Here is a 19,826-nt window from a genome sequence, read left to right as displayed (position 1 = left end):
CCTTAGAGTTCCGGGTGGAATCTTTCCCTCCTTCCTTCCTCAGGGTTAAAAAGGTCAGAGTGCGGCTTCCTCAGAAAAAAGAACAAGTAGCTGCTTCTCATTCAGGAGGCTGGATGCCCTCCTTCCCGCAGGCTTCCTCCGGAGGACGCTCCCCAGCTGGGGAGGACACTCCCCAGCTCCCTGCTGGGCCCGTCTTCTGTATGGTTGTGCAAGGTCCACGCGTCATTAGCACCACACTCACACTGGGATACAATTTATTTTCACGTCCTGAGCATCGTTTGAGAATGAGAAAAGTTGTATGTTTTCTGTCAACATGACATATGAACTGTCTCTCTTTCGAGGGCGGGATGACTTTGGAAGGTTGCTTTTTTCCCCTTTTGTTGTCATTAATTCTTTTAATTCCAGTATCTGTTTAAGGGTAGAATCAGTAAGTTATTGGTAGTTGACCCTCGATAATTATGAACATTTATTTCCAATTTAAAATTAAGAAATAAGAATTGAGGGAAAAAGTCAAATGTTATAAATTTATTTGGGATATCTTTTGCCACCTCTTCGGAAGCCTTTGAAAATTCAAGCAGAAATCAATACACTTTCATCTTTTTTTTTTTTACTTTCAATAAATAACATCTTTGTATGCATATATAGATAGGTATACTTAATGAATGAGTCATCTAGCAGGACTTTTAAGTTTTCTATTGCATTAATTCCAAAACAGCTCTTTCCATATTGAGAAGATGCAAAGGAGGTGAGAGTTAAGGCAAACCTAAAGGGCATGCAAATGTCGTACATTTCTATTCACTGGTAACACAAGTTCTTGTGTGGGGACCACACGGAGGAGCCCTGGGCCCCTCTGCGTGTCTGTCCAGGACTATTTTACAGGAGAAGGGCGATACACAGAATTAATTAAATTACGTTACCGTGGCAGGGGGGAGGGGCCTCAGAGCCACTAACATCGTGTAATCAAGGAGACACAAGCATTAGCAAAACAGGAACAAGGAATCATGTAACTCTTTGCAGCACATTTCTGGCCAGGCTTTGGAGAAGGAGAGTTAGGTATGAAATAATATTACACATATCACATTGTGGCAGGTTGTTGGTTGGTTGGTTTTATAATATACGCTTTTGAAAATTCATTAGCAAATGACATTCTCATGCACACAAGTGTTTCAAACACAAGAAGCAAGTCCATGTATAGGTAGTCCAAGCAATATCTGTGTGTGTGTGTGTGTGTGTGTGTGTGTGTGTGTGTGTGTGTGTGTGTGAATAGCTGCAGACTGAATGGAACATTGAGACTTCGGTGCGGTCCATAGCATTGACCTCCGCTCATTTCTGAATGTCACACTGCAGAAGTAATACAATGGAAGGGTCGCTCTTGGCAGCTTCTTTGAATTCATCCAGTGTAATCTGGTCATCTTTGTTCTTATCCATCTTGCTGAAAATCTTGTCCACTCGCTGCTCAGGCGTGAGGCCATCCTCATTCATCTTCATCATGATCACAGTGCCCACCATTTTGTAGATGGCCTAGGGAAAACAACAAGCAGACCACAGAGTTCTCCTGTGATGTGATATGGACCCCCAGTCTACATCAAAGGACTCCCGAAATGGTTTTAAAGAAGAGAATTATATAATCATGTATGCGTGACTTTCACAGCCAACCGGGTAGGGTAGAATTTTGGGTGATTGTCAGGTTTCTGGCTGGAGGAACTGGGTAGAAAGAGTAGCTCCATGGGGAGGTCAAGAATCATGGATTAGGAAACATGATTCTTGTTCCTCAGGGAAGAAAAGAATTATTTCTGTTTTAAACACTCCGAGTGTGAGGTATAGATGACAGTCAACAAGCCCTAGCCCTGGGGAATTTAGAAACTAGAAAAAGATGAAGTGTGGTCTCACCTGATCAGGAACTTACAATCTGTTTAGATGATCAAGCAAGAGAGACTACTAAAATTTAGCCCTGAGTGAAGTTTGTGGAAGGAGAGCTGTGGAATAGGTACTATGTTCATAAATTAAATGGTAGAGCAAGAAGATTCCAGTTGTTGCACTAATCATACAAAGTTAGTTCTCAGTTTGGAAACTTCCTAGGTAGAAACAATTTCCCCCCCTTAAGAAAGCACCTTAAAAATAAGTGCTCACCTATACAAAGACGTGCAGGTAAACATTCATAGCAACATTATTAACAGCAAAAAAGTGAAAACAGTTGGTGAGCAGATCAACGAATATGACATATTAATACAATTGAATACTATTTTAGCAATACCAAGGAATGTAATAAATCCTACAACATAGATTTTAAAAAAGGAAGCCAGACACTAGAGGCCATATACGTGTATTTTTTGACTTCACTTACGTGACATGTCCAGGAAGACAAGACCATAGGGACAAGGTAGAGCAATGGTTTACTGAGTCCAGGGGAGAAAATGGGCAGGTGGGCACGGAGAACTTACTGAGGGAACGAAAATGTTCTAAAACTGGATTATAGCGATGGTTGCACACTTTGCTAAGTTTACTAAAAATTGTACAGTTAAAACAGGCAGATTTATGGTCTAAATTTTGACTCAGTAGAGTTTTATTTTAAAAAATGCAAGTTGGAGGGGCCACAGCAGCATCTTATGCCCACAGGGGAGGCTAGTTGGGGGAGGCAGCCGACTTCTGGCAGGGCAGAGCTCAGCCGCTGACGAAGAAACTGAGTCCTGAGACATCCTGCACGCCCAGTAAACGTATGTTTGTGGAAGATCTCACAGCATGTGAGTGGCTGGTTAACATGCTGATTCTCAGCTGACAGTGCCTGGGAGCCTGGACCTGTGACTTCCCAGCACTGTGCTGGAGTGGGGGACAGTTTTAGGAGAAGTCAAGGGTGGACATGTCATTAGCCACACTCTCGAGGGAAGAAAACAAGCCACTGTAGCCCATGCCCAAGAAGCTAGGGCACAGCCTTCTGTGCCCCGCAGCCCAGGTCCCCCCTGCACCCCAGAGCGCCTACCACTCACCTCAATGATCTCCAGCATCTCCACGCGGGTGATCTTGCCATCGCCGTCCAGGTCATACATGTTGAAGGCCCAGTTCAGTTTCTGCTCAAAGCTGCCCCTGGAGGTGATGGACAGGGCACAGATGAACTCTCGGAAGTCGATGGTGCCGTCCCCATTCTTGTCAAAGGTTCGGAAGGCATGCTGGGCAAACTTGGAGGCGTCTCCGTAAGGGAAGAACTACAAAGCAGAGCAGACACACATTGTTCAGGTGCCAGCAGGGAAAGAAGCGCAGGCCCTGGTCCAGGCTGAGGCCTGAGCCCCGACAGAACAAAAGGCCACAGCACCGTGGATGGTCACATGCCACTGCCAGAAGGGCCGTGACAGGCTCTCCTATCTGAACAGCCATTTGTCCCAGTGCTCAAGGCCAAGGGCAGGCACAGGGTATCAGCCCGTCTCTCTGCTGACCTCCCTCACAAGCATTGTTGGTGTTTCCTGCAGGCAAGGATGGGGCCTGGGTGCAGGCAGCTAGCACCCCTCATCTGTGGCCTCTCTGGTCACTCTGACAAGAACAAGGACAGGGCAGGTAGCAGACTTCTCTCCCTAAGTGAGGCAGCGCTACATGAACTTCCACATTTGTCTCTGCACAAGTCTGGGCCCACGGCCCTGTGTGGCTGGAGTGAGACTGCCCGGACCTCCTTTCTCCTGCTGCCAGCCCCCTGCCCCCAGCCTGCTGTCATCTCTGGCTTTTCTTCTGTAGGGCAGGCATTTAAAATTCATTACGAATAGAACGTGATTGGGCTTATTTTTGAGAGATAGGAAGAGGTTTCTTCTCAGAGCCACGAGTTGGCAAAGGTGCTGGGGAAGACAGATGGACAGAGGAGGGGAAGGCAGCACAGACCTCGAGAAGCCAGGCTGTGCAGCACGAGGCGGTGGCCTTGGCCCCGGACTAGTCTAAGGCAGTCACAAATGGCAGGGACTCTGTCTGCCCCAGCAAAGCTAAAGGACATTCTCCGGGTGGGAGGATAGAAAAGAAAAAAATACACCTGAAAACACCAATACTCTCACCCAAGTAACCATACATTATTTTAAAGCAGAAAAGGTACGCATGTGTTTCCGGATGAATAAGTCCAGCAAATACAAAATTCAAAGCATATTCTTGAGGGTGTCACTGGTATTGTTATTCCTTTGTACGTTGTTAGTGGGACAGGCTGCACCTGTGGGGACCCTGAGTTTCTCTTTCTCGCTGTATATCCTGACCCGGGACCTGCTGCCCACTCCTACGCCTAGAAGCATGCTGGAAGGTAGATTTCCCTTCAGAGATAAAACACGCTTTTCCACGTCACGACCCCATATATGAGGCCCAGGGAAGGGACCAGCATCGCAGGGAGGAGGAGCCAACTCAGGCTTGAATTTCAGTAGCAGCCACTTTCAGTCACCAAGATTCGTTCTGGTTACTATTGCTTTGCAACGAACCACCCTAAGACTCAGAGGTGGAAAACGACAGCAATCCTTTCATTAATCTCAGAAAACGAAAATTTGACAAGCATTTGTTTTTCATCAAGCAGCTGCTCTTCCTATGGTTGTGAAGGGCAACTTTCTCCTTTGTTCCCTCATCCCCTAAACATACCATATTTCTGGATCCTTCACTGTGCATCATTCCTCAAAATCCATCGTGACCTTTATCTGTGCAGGCCCTGTCTTCAGTGCTGGGAATACAGAGATGGAGACCTCGCACTTAATGGGGGAACCCAACGTGAAATCCATTTACAACAGTCGTGCTGTCGGGTCAGAGCTAGAACCCAGAAGTGGACAAAGACTACCAAAGCCCTAGAGTAGCTCCAGGGAGGGGCGGTATGGAGGGAAAAGGCTTCCTCCTTCTTCCATCTGCTCTGCAGGCTCCCCCGCAAGGAGCCTAGGCATCTGACCACGTGTTGCCAGGTGCTGAGTTTTAAACCAAGCAATTTGAACTTGAAAATTTCTAAATAGGTAAATTTGATCCTCACGTGCTCTGATCTATGTTTTACTCACACTTCTGACACCAGCCTTGTGGTTCCCCTCCTGCACAACCACCAATTCTCCATCTCTCCGGGCACCAACTGAGTGCCCAGTAATTCGATTTAGTTCTGACACTAACTGCTGGCAGTTAGCACAGACCCCACAGGTCAAGGGCACAGTCCCACAAGACTACTTCCACTTGAGATGTCAGTTGCAAGTCCCAGGTCACCACCTGTACCTCTGATAGACTTGCTGTAAAGTTGGGGGGTCCCCTAACCCCCTCCTTTGATAACGTGCTACAGTGACTCATAGAATTCAGAAAGGTGCTTCATTTACTATTATCAGTGTGCTGTAAAGGCGTAAAGGTAACAAGTCAGGAACAGTCCAACAGAAGAGATGCACAGGACAGGTATGGGGGACGGTGTGTGGGGCTCCCACGTCCTCTCCGGGCACACCACCCTCCCAGTGCCACGATGTGTTCACCACCCACGAGGTCCTGAACCCTATTGTTTATGGGGTTCCATGGGATTTCATTACGTAGGCATGGTTGATAAAATCACCAGCCATTGGGGATTACCTTCCATCTCCAGCCCCTCTCCCCTCTCTGGAGGTCTTGGGTGGGGTTGAAAGTTCGGGCCCTCTAACCCTGCTTTGGTCTTCCCCTGACCACCCCCCATCCTGCAGGTACCTAGGGGCCCCCAGCCACCAGTCACCTCATTAACACACACGAGACACTGTTATCACTCCAGAGATCACTAGAGTCTGAGAAACTTTTGTGTCAGGAACCGGGACCGAGACCAGATAGGTACTTATTGTACCACAGTGTCCTCTGTGGCTTGCGCATGAGTGGTTTTCATTTCGTTCTAGGCAGTGAGGTTTGCTGAAGTGCCCATCCGGCCAGGAATCTTGGGTGGAGCTGGTATCTGTGAAATAACCTAAAAGCAGAGTGGATTGAGCCTCTTGGCTGATCTGAGTCTCCTTAGGGCTGTTTTCCTGCCAGCTTTTCCTGTAGGCACTGACATGAGACCATTGGCGATTATTTTTCTCTATCCGAGAGGTTTTCTGGCCCTGTAATGCTTTGACTATCTTATCTCTCACAGCGTATTTTTAAACTAAGGGACATCTGGCAGCTTTATCTAAAAGTAGCTGGGCACCTTAGGTCAGTATATTAAAAATTAATATAGTCTAGATATCCTTGAGAAAGAAAACCAATGGTCAAGTTTGAGCTATAAAAGTGACATCCTCCTTGCAGAAGGTCTGTACCTGACCTTCATAGCCAGTTTGTTTGTATCTGAAAACCTGGGTGTGCAGGAGCCTTCCAACATCTGAAGGGGCTGTTTCCTTTCGAAACTACATATTATCCCGTTCTGAGTGCGCTGAGCTTTTCCAATCAGGGGATGCTTCTTCTTCTGATGAGACCGTTCAGCTCTGGCAGGATCAGCACAGAAAAATGAAGCCACACTCCTTCAGCCTCTTCAGGAAGAAATCAGGCTCTTGAACTCATCACATTCACTTCTGTTAGAGGGAAACAGTATATCTGAGAAGTAAAAGGGTTTGTTTGTTTGTTTTTGCATATTGTTGCTTAAAATGTGTTTTTATTTTTTTAAAGTCAATGTACTTTGCTTCCACACCCGTATTACATGTTAATGGGAAGATAATTTTTGGTGGCATTAATAATCTACAAACCTTTTAATATAATAGATAACAGAACTTGGAGGTTGAAAAATTACTTACATGTAATTAGATATATTTCACTAATGTCTTAGTATTATAGTTCGGGCTGCTGAAACAAGCTCACAGACTGGGTGGCTTAGAAGCAACAGGAATTACTTCTCATAGTTCTCCAGACTGGAAGTCCAAGATGAAGGTGTCAAAATGATCAGGTGCCGGTGAGGGCCCTCTTCTGGGTTACAGACACCTGACGTCTCACACCACTCTCCTTCCTCTGCTTTATGCCCCTGGATCCCAACTCTGTCCCTAGGTGTCACTAAACATGCCCCTTGCTTTCACACTTCACATGCCTCCCCTTTGTCACCCCATGTCATCTCGGTTGGTCAAGAAATCCCACCTTTTCTTTACATCCATTTCAGATGCTCCACCACCGTGAAGCTTTCAGACTGGGCTGAATCTTCCCCTCTGCTTGGTTTGTGCTTCTTATTTAGATGAATCTCTCCAAACCCTGTGCCTTAGACTCTGGTAAGTCCTATCCTCCTGTCTCTAGTCCTCCTGGGCCTTGTGATGATTTGATCGTCTCCGCGCCCCACCCTCACCCCAGCTTTCCCCTTAGGGCCTCCCAAGGAGAAGCTCCACGAACGCCTGGTGAGCCGGGGTCTGTGGTCTTGCACATCTTTGATTTGTCTTAGTGTCTCTTCTCTGAGCAGCTCACTTTCCTCTGAGAAATGGGAATGTTGCATTAACTGACGGCACACGCTCCCACGAGGCAAGAGAAGGGTTTCCACTACACCTGAAAAGTCTCAAGAAATATTAAAATATTCATCATTAAAATGTCAGCTCTTGTATTCACAGAATTCCCTATACCACTTTACTGCTTTTTCTCCAAAAAGCTGACCACCATACAGCATATTTTAATTATTTATTCCTTGTCTTTCTTTCTCCATGAGAAGTGTCAGGTCCAGGAGGGCAGAGAGTCTGGGCTGCTGTGCTATTTTGTTCAGCACCTAATTGCTACAGAGCAGGTACTCAGTAATTATTAGTGAAAAAATAAGAGAACTAAATTCTTTTTGAGCTGTTCTCCCTAATAACTGTACTATGTAGTTGCAACCGATCACACATTCAGCATCTCCCAGAATCCTCCAGACAAGCCAAGGGGATGGTTTGGTTCTTAACTTTTACTTAGTAACAGAGAGGTAAGTTTTGAGGACAGAGGTTTAGACCATCTGCCATTCCTACTTATTTAGGGGATTATCTATTTAACATCTATTACTGAACTAAATGCCCAGAGTGCACAGTCCATTGTCTCACCTATGTATCCACAGCCTGTAGCACGGGTTCTGCACACAGTACGTGTTGTGTGTACAATCTGGTTGAATGACCACATGGGCAGAACATTTGCAGGGCCAACTCGAGGGTAACAAATGCTGCTGCTGAAAACGCCTACCACTTATTGAACATCTATTAGATTCTAGCCGGCTCTGTCCAACAGAACTTCTTGTGATGATGGAATATTCTATGAACCACATTGTTCAAAATGATAGTCACTAGCCATGTGTTAACCATTGTGTTAGGTGTGGGGAATAAAATAGAAAAAACCACATAAAGTACAGTGGGCAATCGGGGTTGTAAGTAACCCTTGAAATGTTACATGTGTGACAGAAGAACCGAATGCTTTGATATTAGTTAACTCACACATCAGTGTTGACAGCCACGTGTGGCTCCTGGGTCCTATACTGACTAGTACAGCCTATGCTCTGTCATTCGCTCCCACAGTCCTCCTGCCACGTGGTTACCCTCAGCTCCCCCACATGGGCCAGGAAACGAGGTCTCCGAAAAGCCCAGCAAACTCCTCATTCTCTTCCCGCTGTGTCAGTCTATGGCAAGGCCCTGCTGAGAGGAAGGACATACCCAACAGGAGAAGGGGGAAGGTAGGAAGATGTTCATCTGCCTCATCATTTGTTGGCAAGCTTTCGTGATTATCACACAGCCCTGGAGTGGGCTTGGTTCTAAAACCTCCAACGTGTGTTGCTTCATTTAGTCCTTGTAGCCTAACCTACGGCTGTGCACTACCTGTTGTGGGCGAGGAAACAAGCTTTAGAGGTCGAGGCATTTTTTTGTAGAGGTCCCCATCTGTCTGTGGCACAGACAGAAGCTGAATGCAAATAGGTCTGATCATTTCTGCCACATCTTGCTGTTTCGAGTATTAGCTGAGGAAATAAACCTAACTCTAAATTTGATGAAGCAAAAAAATTTTGTTGCATTATGTAATTTTTAGCTTCCCTTGTCTCTAGCTAAAAATCCTCAGCTGTGGCTATTTATTGCCCCCTTCTGGCACTGTATGTGCACTACAAAGAAATTACCAAAATGCACCTGAGGGATAGTTTTTTTAAATGACACAGTAACTCAACAAACATCTGTTGATCAGCAATTATGTGTTAAGCACTGTGTTAGGTGCTGAATAAAATAGAAAAAGACTCAGTGCATTAAGATGAGTGGGGCAAGCAGATATTAATAGCTACATAAATAAGTATAAAATGCACTATGATAAATTGCAAGTGTATTATAGAGCTACAAACAAGAGTAATGGAGCCGATATGAGCAAAAATTTTTAAAAAATTAGTGTACAGTTTCCCCCCACCACCCTATTACGCGAACTGTTCTTCATCATAGCTTAGGAATGGTTTCCGAGTCTGGAACTTTCTGGGCTCACACAAGTCTGGACCACATCCTCACTGGGAACCAACCACTGTGCAGAAGAAAACGCCAGGCAATCCTTGCAGTAGGAGATTTTGCAGGAATTAGCCAGCTCCCTCAGAAGACACTTCCCCAAAGACAGCAGGCCCCAACCCCGTATTTCTTTGCAGTAATCAATCCAGTTGTGACTGTTAAGGGTGGTGAATGAGCCGCAGACACCTTGTGCTGAATACGCATTGTGTCACTACCTCTGCATGCTGGACCCCTCCCCCACCCCCCACCAGGGTGGCCCAGAGGCTGTGCAGTGGCAGCATTAAGAAATGGCCTCAAACACTGGACTTCATTCCTTCCCAGTCTTTCCCCTGCACCATCTTGCTGCCAGGACACCTCATCTCTCCAGAAATGGTTCTCACTTCAGAGTCTAACATCTAGATGCTCCCTCTCCCGGAGCTGGCCTCACTCTGATGGGGGATGCAGGTCCCCCAGAGGTGCCCTGGCCTGACCCTCAGAGGCAGGGAAGTTAGCACAAGCCCAGGTGTGGCCCACTGTGATGCCTGCTGTGCTGTGTTGGAGTGGGTGGCAGCAAGGCCTGTGATGGGGACGGTCTCTCCAGGGCTCTGTCCACTGCCCAGCTGCTGGCTGATGGGGCGACCCTCACACCTCACACTAGATTTCTGCCCATTCATCGGCCTGACACAGAGTTCACGATGGGATCAAAGAACAGAAGAGGATTGCTGGACTGCTCCACTGCCCAGCCTTGGAGAGGGCTACCATCCTGGCTCAGGCCAACTCTGTTTTCTTTGTTCTCCAACGTCGGAAGCCTATACTCTCTGGCTTATGAACCCACGAACACAGTCCCCTCCCTAGGGGTATGTAGGATCTTCTTTACTGCAGCCCTGAAACATGGCTATTGTGCCTCTGAGCTCATCTGCCCTCACCTCTGCTGGGATTAGAGGCTTTTCACCTCGTGTGGGCGACCTGGCTCAGTACCCACGTCCTCAGGCCCTGCTGCCTATCAGAGAGCAAGGTCCTCAGCAGGATCACAGGCTTCCTCAGCTGGTTCTTTGAGAAGTTTAGTTATTGAGATCAGTTCTTTTGGGTTAAGTAACTGGTATAAGGTGGTACCGCTATGGGCGTGGGGTGGGCTGGAGTCCAACCCAGCTCAGTGTGTGGAATGCTGCCTCTCCCACTCCTGGCAGACCTGCCCAGGCTTCAACACTGAGCTGTAATCCAACTCAGCCATGAGATGGGGGGTCCACAAGTTTCTGCTTCTCTCTGCCCATTGGTCTGCATCCTCCTCCCCACACGGACTCCTGCTGAACTCACTCCCTGTCTCTATCTTTGTTGGCAGGGCTGAGCCTTATAGTAGGCATATGGGGAGCAAGACATACCCTGCAGGGAAAAAAAGGGGCATGCATACGGCCCCTCACACTGGTCCAGGCTTGCCCCTTCCATTCCAGCAGCAGGCTGTGCCCAGGCAGGCGAATGAGGGCTGTGGTTTCCCAGCTGTGTGGTTACCGCAGCTGTGGAGGGACAATGTACTAACCAAGACCAAGGCCGAGGATTTGGGTCAGCCTCCTGGACCTCAGCTGTGGCCCAGCACAACACTGATACTGGGTACCCCCAATCCCCACCCCCTTAGCACACAAGGGCTGCAGGAGTGTGGTCTGTCCTTAAAACAAATCAGGACCCAAATGTTAAAGGGACTTATCTAAGAAAAAGAAGTTTAAAAAACATGAACAGTGAAAGGACAACAAACTCACAGTTATTAACAACCACACCTAAAACAAAAGCAAACTAAAAGGACAGCTAGATCAGGAGTGGAAACATAGAAATGAAGATCTCAAGGAGGGTTAGCAACAGGGAAGTGGGAGGAGAAGAAGGGGGGAGAAGGTACAGAAAATAAGTAGCATAGACGGTAGGTAGAAAATAGATGGGGGGGGGCAAGAATAGTGTGGGAAATATAGAATCTAAAGAACTTGAGACACATGGTCATAAACTAAAGGGGGGATAATGGTGGGGACGGGGGGGTAGGGTGGAGGGGAATGAAGGGGGGGGAATAGAACAACTGCAACAGCATAATCAATAAAAAAATAAATTAAAAAAAAAAGAATTAAAAAGAAATCAGGACCCACCCACCAAGGCTGACAAGGGGCAGAGGTGGGATGGGAACCCAGTTCCATTTCACTGTGTGATGTTGGCTAAGTCAGTTACCTATCTGAGCCTTAGTTTCCTTATCCACAAAATGGGGCGATAATAATGAATACCTATTACATAGAATTGTGGGATCTACTGGAGATGACCGATGTGGAGGATCTCTGAGGCTCCATGGACTCGTGCTTCTGGATGCTGCAGGTGGCCCTCCTCTCCCCCGACCCTTCAAGTTTGCCCTGCTGCATCCCCTACCCTGAGGCTTACAGATGGCCTCCAGAGAGTAGGGTCAGAGGGAAGGTCTCTGCACAAGTCCTGGGCTGCTGGCCGAGCTGGAGCCCTTGAAGATTAACTTGGTAGTTGGTTTGGTTTCAGGCTCTTCACCCCAGGAGGCCTCACTGGTGGGAGCAGGACCCACACTGGCTGGGCTGCCTCTCCCAGCACCGATAATTCATGGTTCTTGTGTGACTACCTCTCCTTGAGAAGAAAACCAGTCCTGCATAAATGTCTAGAAAAGGGGTTTTTGCCTTTTGGGACAGGAGAAGCAATTTTTTTATGTCTTAGACCAGGGCCCTATTGCACTTTGACCCTTGCTTCACTGCCCCCAGAAGGTCATGAACTCCTAGGGACATTCTGTTACATTTTTATAAAAACCTACATATCAGCAGTAGCAATCCAGACTCCTCCTCACTCATTGTCAGGTCTAATACTTGGTCCTTTTCCCCGGGGGTTACAGAAGTGTGGTGTCCTTGAAAGAAAGCAGGAGCCCCCCAGGCTAATGAGAGGCGGAGGTGGGATGGGACCCCTTGCTTCAGAGTTCTAGCCATGAGAAAAGTCAAAAGCACCTCTACTTTAGAGGGAATATTATGCTTCGTTCATTATATCCTCACTGCTCTTGGAATAGGATACGGTAAACTGTAGGTGCTTTATAAATGCTTAGGATGCATAAAGGAAGCCACTCATTGCAGAGGACAGCATGCCGGATTTGTGACAGGGTGTCTGGGTGTGATCAGACTGAAGCCACGGTGCCCCTCGCAGGGCATCCATTTCCCGGGATATAAACTGTGGAGATAAATCAGGCGAGCCTCAAAATTCCTTCTGGTTATAATGTTTTCCTTCTTGTTCTGATTTTGGAAGTGAAATTTCAAACATAAAGAAATAAAAAAGGAATGTGGCAAAGGCGTGTTACTTTCCTGATTTTGGACTCATCGTTAACCAAAGCCCCTACCGCCCCGCTGGGGCTCAGACATCCTCCTGACAGGGCAAACTGGGAAGGGCGACCATGGCTCTCTGGGCGTCTCTATGTCCTTCTCTGTATAATGTCTCTGCCTCTCTCTCTGTTTCTGTCGGTGATGACACAGGTCCAGAAGGAGACTCACTGGTTACTCTGACTCTATCATCAGAGGAACTCTCTCTTCGCATGTGTCCAATACCCGAGTCACATCACAGATTGGATCAGTGGCATCTTGGTTTGGGACAGGGGGCTCCCAGGGTGCTTCTCTTGCTGATTAATTGTGAGCCACCAACACAGATTGGTCCACTGTTAGCGCCTCTTACAAAATAGGAGATCCATGATAGTAAATCACACTCTGAAAATTGTCATGAATTGCCATGAAAAGCTAATCTGCTAGATTAGAAAGAAGATTGTCTTATCAACTTCAGAAGGAACTCATTTTTTTTTTAAAGAGAAGGAGAGAAATATCAATGTGCTGTTGTCTCTTGTGAGTCCCCTGCTTGGGAAGTGGCCTGCAACCCAGGCGTGTGCCCTGACTGGGAATCGAAGTGCGATACTCTGGTTCGCAGGCCCGCACTCAATCCACTGAGCTACACCAGCCAGGGCTAGGAACTCATTTTTGAAATGAGGGAAGGGCTGAGGATCTTCGATGCCTGGTAGAAGGTTGGTCCCTTTGGAGAAAACTGGAAAAGAACTCCCCATCTGTTATTGTCTTAATTTACTTCAACTAAAGTGCAGAGAACAGCAGATTTTACAACCGGTTCTGAAAGTGGTCATTTGTTTCTCCTCCTCAGCTCCTCCTAGAACTAGGTGGTCTGCTCAGGATCGATTCCCATGGCACCCCAGGCCCAGCTCATCTCACGGTGTCACGGTGACAGCGAAAGAATGTGCAGCCTGGCTGTATCTCGGTCAGAATCCTGCTGCAGTGCCAGAGGCCACCAGGTCTGCCAACCCTGGAGAGAGACCCTGTGTAACACGCCTGGTGACAGTGACCATGATGACAGGAGATTTGGTCCAGGAGGGGCAAACCTGGACCAGGTCACCCAGGAGATTTGCTTGCATGGAAGCTGAGCTCTGGCTCCCAGCAGTGAGAACAGGACACAGTGCTGCCCCTACAGTGTGGTGAGCTCGAGGTGGAGACTCTCAGCTCAGAAAGAATGCCCTCTGTTGTCCCACAGGCAGAGCAGCGCTTTGACAGGTGTGGTTTCACATAACTGCCCACTGCCCTGAAAGATGTTGAGCAGTTAGTCAAGGACCCTTGGCTCTGGCCGAAGCCCACAGCCCTGAGGGATCTCGGGGTACCTTGGCCCAGACGGAGCTTCAGAGCTGCTGAACGCTGTCAGACTAGAATGGATGTAGGTGACCCACTGTGAGTGTGCAGTGAGAGTCAGCTGCAGAACTGGGATGCTGCCCTTTTTGGTGTCTCTGTTCCTGTATTTGTTAGATCAGAGGTGTGTGGCTCGTTGGCTGAGAGTATAGCCTGTAGAGACAAATGAGTTTAAATTCCGCTTCTGACCAGGTGTGTGGTATTGGACAAATTCTGTGGATGGAGCTAGCAGTGATACCCAGGTCCGAGGGTTGTTACAGATTTTGTGGTAAAACACTGGCAATGCGCTTAAACCATGCCCAGCACGCAGGATGCGCTGTAAAAGTTTAATTCAATCAGATTCTCTTGTCAACTGTGACGCTGACAGCTACACAGATTTAGAAGCATAAGCACTGAGAGATCCCTACGGCTTGTTCTACAGAGAGGATACAGCCCAGATGGCTAAGTTCCTCTCCCACCGTGGGAACTTTTCTTCTGATCCTTCTGTGCTGCAGGGTCACACCCTGCGTGATGTGATTCGGAAACAGAGTGGCTTCAGGTCTGGCACCAGAGGCTAAGCTGCCTGCCTGCTGTGGCTCCTGCTGGCAAACTCTCCACAGACTTCTCTTGTGACCTGCACCCCGAGGTCTAGTCTCTGAATTGGTGCTTGCTGGGGTTACTCCTCAGGGAGAGGAAAATCAAAGAGTCTGAGTTTGGGAGGAGAAGTCGAAGTGAGGGCTCCCCCTCAGGGAAATATGTAGAAGGTTCCATCACAATTCAAAAGAGCCTGTGTACCCCCATGTTTTCATAGCAGTGTTATTTACAATAGCCAGGTGCTGAAAACAGCCTAAGTGCCTGTCAGTAAATGAGTGGATCAAAAAACTATGGTACATTTACACAATGGAATATTATACAGTAGAAGGAAAGAAGGGGCTCCTACTCTTCACAACAGCATGGATGGAAGTGGAAAGCATTATGCTGAGTGAAATGAGCCAGGTGGTAAAATACAAATACCATATGATCTCACCTATAAGTGGAACCTAATCAACACAACAAACAAATGAACAAAATAGAACCAGAGACTTGGAAATAAAGAACAAACTAAGTGACCAGAGGGTAGGGAGGGAGAGAGACGTATGGGGGAAAGAAGGGGAAGGGTCAAGTCAAAGGACACATATAAAGGAGCCATGGACAAAGACAACGGTGGTGGGGGAAAGGATTGAATGTGGGAGGTAAGGGTTAGGTAAGAGGTAGGAGCAGGTAAGAGCAGTTAGGTGGGAGGTAGGGCAGGTAAGAGCAGTGGGGGAAATGGGGACAGCTGTAATTGAACAATCAAAGAAAAATAGTATGGGTCTGATTCCAGGCTTGGCTGCCCTTTTGTGTGGATTTGATGCTCCTGCTCTCTGAGCTCCTGTGTTCTGACTCTTAGGGTGTCTCATGGTCCTTCCCAAATAAGCCTCCACTTTCCCCCAGAAGGTCCTGGACTCCAGGTTGCAGCAAACAGGGCTCCCTTCTGGAATCAGGCCTCTGGAGCCCAGCAGGATCTAGCAAATAGACAGCTGGGCGTTCTCTGCAGGGATCTGCTCTAGAAGCCTGGTCTGATCTTTCTATTCTTCCACTAAAGGGCTGCAGAGGGGCAGAGTAGGGGCAAGAGGGAGGTGGATAAACTTCCTTTACACCCTGGCTGGTGTAGCTCAGTGGGTTGAGCACTGGCCTGTGAAGCAAAGGGTCACCGGTTCGACTCCCAGTCAGGGCACATGCCTGGGTTGCAGGCCAGGTCCCCAGTAGGGGACACATGAGAGGCAGCCACACATTAATGTTTCTCTCCCACTCTTTCTCCTTCCCTTCCTCTCTCTCTAAAAAAATAAATCAATAAAAAATATTTTAAAAACAAAACAAAAAAAACTTCCTTTACTGCCCTGCTGGGGTGAGGGAGGTCCCTAACCCCTCGGCTTTTCTTTACCAAATTCCTTGCCTCAGCTGGTCTTGAGCAAATTTGGACTCTGGCTGACCTGGGTTCTTTGTGGGCTTGAAGGTGTTTAAAGGAAGATTTAGATCCACCAGGATGCATCCCACGCATCCTTCAAGGAGAGACACGCCCACCCTGGCAGCCTTGCATTGCTAATTGACTGTGGGTGTGCCTCTCTTCCACCCACTAACCAGACTGGAACCCAGGCCCACGGTTTCCTTTTCTGCATCCTACTCAGCACCTAGCTCAGCACCTGGCACACAGTGGGTGCACATAGGAAGTGATTGTTGGTTGATTGCCCTATGTGTTTTTTTCCCCAAAAAGAAATGAAAATCATGTTTCTATGTATTTTTTTTTAGCGTTTCTCAGTTTTTATATTCCTGGCACAGGTAGAATACAGCCTTGTGCAAACAGAAAATAGTGATAATAAAAGAGCATTTTTCACTTGCTGAGCACCTGTTATGAGCCAAGCCCTGTGTGGGAGTCATTACATCTTAATCCTCACAGTTCTGTTCATCCCGGAAGGAACCCTCACTGACCCCAGTGACACGGCTCCTCCGTACAGGAAGAACTGGCCCCCGCCCCCAGCTTTCTTCTGACTTGCTTTCTCTGTGCGCTCACTAAATTCCAAAGACGCCAGCCCATTAGTCCATTCTCCCCCCTGCAGATTTTTATATAAACAAAATAAGGCTTTGAAAAAGAGGAAAAACCCTTTGCCCGTGTTCCCACACTTAGGAAACTACAGAGGTAAAATTCAATCCCAGACCCCACAAAGCGCACCCTTTCTTCTCTGCATGATGCATAATATTTACCCCCCATATTCAAAACACATCAAATTAGATTATTTTAACAGGTAATCAATATTAAAGTTGCTAATGAAATATTTTACAGTTCCTTAGACTAAGTCTTTGAAATCAACATGGATGTCACACTTATGACACATCTCAGTTCCTGCCAGCCCATTCTGAGTGCTTGTGGTTCATGACCACTACGCAGAACATTGTAGCTCTGGACAGCACATCCAATGCAAAACAATGTGTTTTAATAACCCAAATTCTAGAAGTATATGCTTGTGCTATAAATGAACTTCAGGAATAGACAGCTGTATCCATGGTCAAGGAAGCAGCAATTTGTGTGTTAACCAGGAAAGTTGTGAGCCTCTGAGAAAGGCTACAACTTCTCAGGCCTGGACACCAGTTTTTCTCCCGCCCTTGGACACAGCAGGCTCCTAAGCCAGTGTGAGCAGCCAGGTAGCCTGGGCCTCCTGCTTGTGCGTGGAGCTTGGAAGAGCTGTGTGGATCCAAACTTGAATCCTGAATCTGGGTGTTCGATGCCCTCACTCCTTGGTGGCACCCTCCATTTCTCCCAAACCCTGGCCTGTGTTTCCTCTTCCCAGGTGCCACCCACCAAGGAAGGCCCTAATACTCATACCAGCTTTAAACAGTGTTTCTGAAATATTACTCCAAGGAGGAGTTCTCTCTAGCAAATCCTGACCCCTCTGAGAGAAATCAGAAATCCTTCTCTGAGGAGCAATAAAGAAGGCAGCTTGGCTTAGGGGCATGAATGAAGGCTCTGGAGCCACAGGGACCACGTCAAAGCCTGACTCCACTTCTTGAGAGGCCATGTGGCCTTGAGCAGGACACTTTGCTTCTGTGCCTCAGTTTTCACTGGGTGCGAAAAAACCTTCCCTATGATGGTTAATGCAATTGATTGTGTAAGCTTTTTGTACACTGCTAGGAGACACTAAGACCAAGCAAAGCAAAGCAAAACAAAAATGCAGCTTTTCTCTCCTCTCGCCGTCAGGCCTGCAGATGTGTGTTTTGGAGTCTACATTACAATATGGGCCAACAAGGTACCTCTGTCCTGTTGAAATATAATTGATCACACACTGATTCACACCCATGTGCCAGACATTGTTTTAAGTCCTTTTATGAGTTTTCACTTAATTCTTATAGCAGTCTTCGCAGTAGATCTCCTAGATGAGGAAATGAGGCACAGAGAGGTGAGGTCACCCAGCAAATGGCAGAGCCAAGACGTGAACCTAGGAAATCCACCTGCAGAGCCCTGTTGCTGATCTGTTTGGTCCCACTGTGACGGCAGAGCATCCCCAAGGAGGGGACTTTCCACCTGAAGCTCCAGAGACAGGATGTCAACCAGAGTAGAGCTTTCAGGGCAGCCCTAATGATGACCTGAACCCGATCCTGCCATGGCACATCCTATCAGCAGATTGATTCACTTTTACATTTTGCCCGCCACCTGTTATCAGCCAACCCTGCAGCTTCCCGCCACCTGTGGCTTTCTGCTGTGATTCTGTTTTCTGGAGCATCCTTCCCAGCAGGCCTTTGGGATTCCTTGTGTGTCTCCAGAGGCGTGACCCTGATCTCTGGAGTGTTCTTCTGGAGGTTGCGCACCCAGGCTCTTCTGCTCAAGTCCCTGCAGTGGACCCTTCTCATCCCATGGGGCACCTGTGGTTGCAGCTGCCAGAGCGGCATCACCTTCCCAGCTCTGCCCCACAGCTAGTTGCTAAGCAGCTGCTGCACACAGAGATGTGTGGAAGGAAACCCTCATGGTGACAAAAACAAACCCTCATGTGTTCAGCAGTGTGTGAGTGTGTGTGTGTGTGTGTGTGTGTGTGTGTGTGTGTGTGTGTGAGATGTGAGACAGTGATCGCTTTGCCCTGCAGCAGGACTGCAGAAGAACAGACTGAAGCACAGAAGGGGGGCGAGGATGAAGCTACATGACTCAAAGCCCAGAGGTAAACCATATTCTCTTCTGCAGTAGTTGTGCTCCCATCAAAATAGAAACAGACACACAAAAACACCTGTCTTCCTCTTCTTCCAGCACCTTCCCCAGAACCCCATTCTTGTTCACTCATCCCAATTTCCATGCAGAGTAGAAATGAAAGTATAGGGCCAAGCAAAGGCAGCCCCACCCTGGTGGGTCTCGGTCTTGGGCTCATTTTTCTCATGTACACATCGTGGGCATCTCCCCATCTCCCCTGGCCTGGGCAATGCCACACACTGCCATTGTTGCTCCTTCCCTGGAAAATGTGCTGAGAAACCACCAGATGCAAAGGCTGGGAGAGGGAGAGATGGAGGGGAGGAAGTTCTGACTGCTCTCTCTCTGTTCGTCTGTAATACAAAGTCAGTCTATAGTCTTGCTGATTCTTTACACAATTTGTCAGGCCCAAGGCAAAATGAAAATGTGGGTTCCTTGAGAAAAAATTATCAAGAATTTGAAGATGGCAACATCTAAGTGTTAAACCAAGTGCAGGGCCCTCTGAGCACAGATGCATAGGTAGCAAGCCCATGTAGGAGGCACTGCAACCTGTCTCTACTCTGATGTCAGCACACACGCCGATCGAATGTTCGAATCCTTCACTTCTCCACTGAAAGCTCTTTGGGGTCCTCCCTACCAGGCCTCCCACAGCCCTCGGGTTAAGGCCACCCTGCCTAGCCCAGTCACAGAAGGCCCTCCTGGACCTGAGTCCTGCAAATCTCTCCAGCTTCATCTCCCAACCTACCCCTTGCACACACCGTGCCTGCACTGATCCTCCGCAAATACTTCCTAAGTACTCTTCCATGCTTTGCCCACACTTTTCTCTTTGCCAGGAATATCTGTCTTTTAAAAAAGATTTTAGTTATTTAATTTTAGAGAGAGGGGAAGAGAGGGAGAGATACATCAATGTGTTGTTGCCTCTTGCACACCCCCTACTGGGAAACCTGGCCTGCAATCCAGGCATGTGCCCTTACTGGGAATTGAACCAGCAAACCTTTGGTTCACAGGCCAGCACTCAGTCCACTGAGCCACACCAGCCAGGGCAGGAATATCTCTTTTATA

At 47.7% G+C, this 19,826-nt stretch overlaps 1 protein-coding gene across 2 annotated transcripts in view; it reads right to left on the bottom strand.

Moving 5' to 3' along the window:
- Positions 1–536: 536 nt before the first annotated feature.
- The window catches only part of VSNL1 (visinin like 1), a 79,563-nt gene continuing 60,273 nt past the window's right edge, over positions 537–19,826 (bottom strand). For both annotated transcript variants that reach the window (XM_037151703.2, XM_037151702.2), the window contains exons 3-4: positions 2,985–3,200; positions 537–1,521 (exon numbers count right to left, since the gene is read on the bottom strand). In XM_037151703.2, the coding sequence (XP_037007598.1) occupies positions 1,324–1,521; positions 2,985–3,200 (414 nt within the window). In that variant the 3' untranslated portion in view covers positions 537–1,323. The remainder of the gene's footprint in view (positions 1,522–2,984; positions 3,201–19,826) is intronic.

Source organism: Artibeus jamaicensis, unplaced genomic scaffold (assembly GCF_021234435.1).
Source record: "Artibeus jamaicensis isolate MK-2021 breed Jamaican fruit bat unplaced genomic scaffold, CSHL_Jam_final contig_465, whole genome shotgun sequence".
Taxonomy (NCBI): domain Eukaryota; kingdom Metazoa; phylum Chordata; class Mammalia; order Chiroptera; family Phyllostomidae; genus Artibeus; species Artibeus jamaicensis.
Note: the sequence above shows the minus strand (reverse complement) of the source record. Positions and strands in the feature narration are given on the sequence as shown.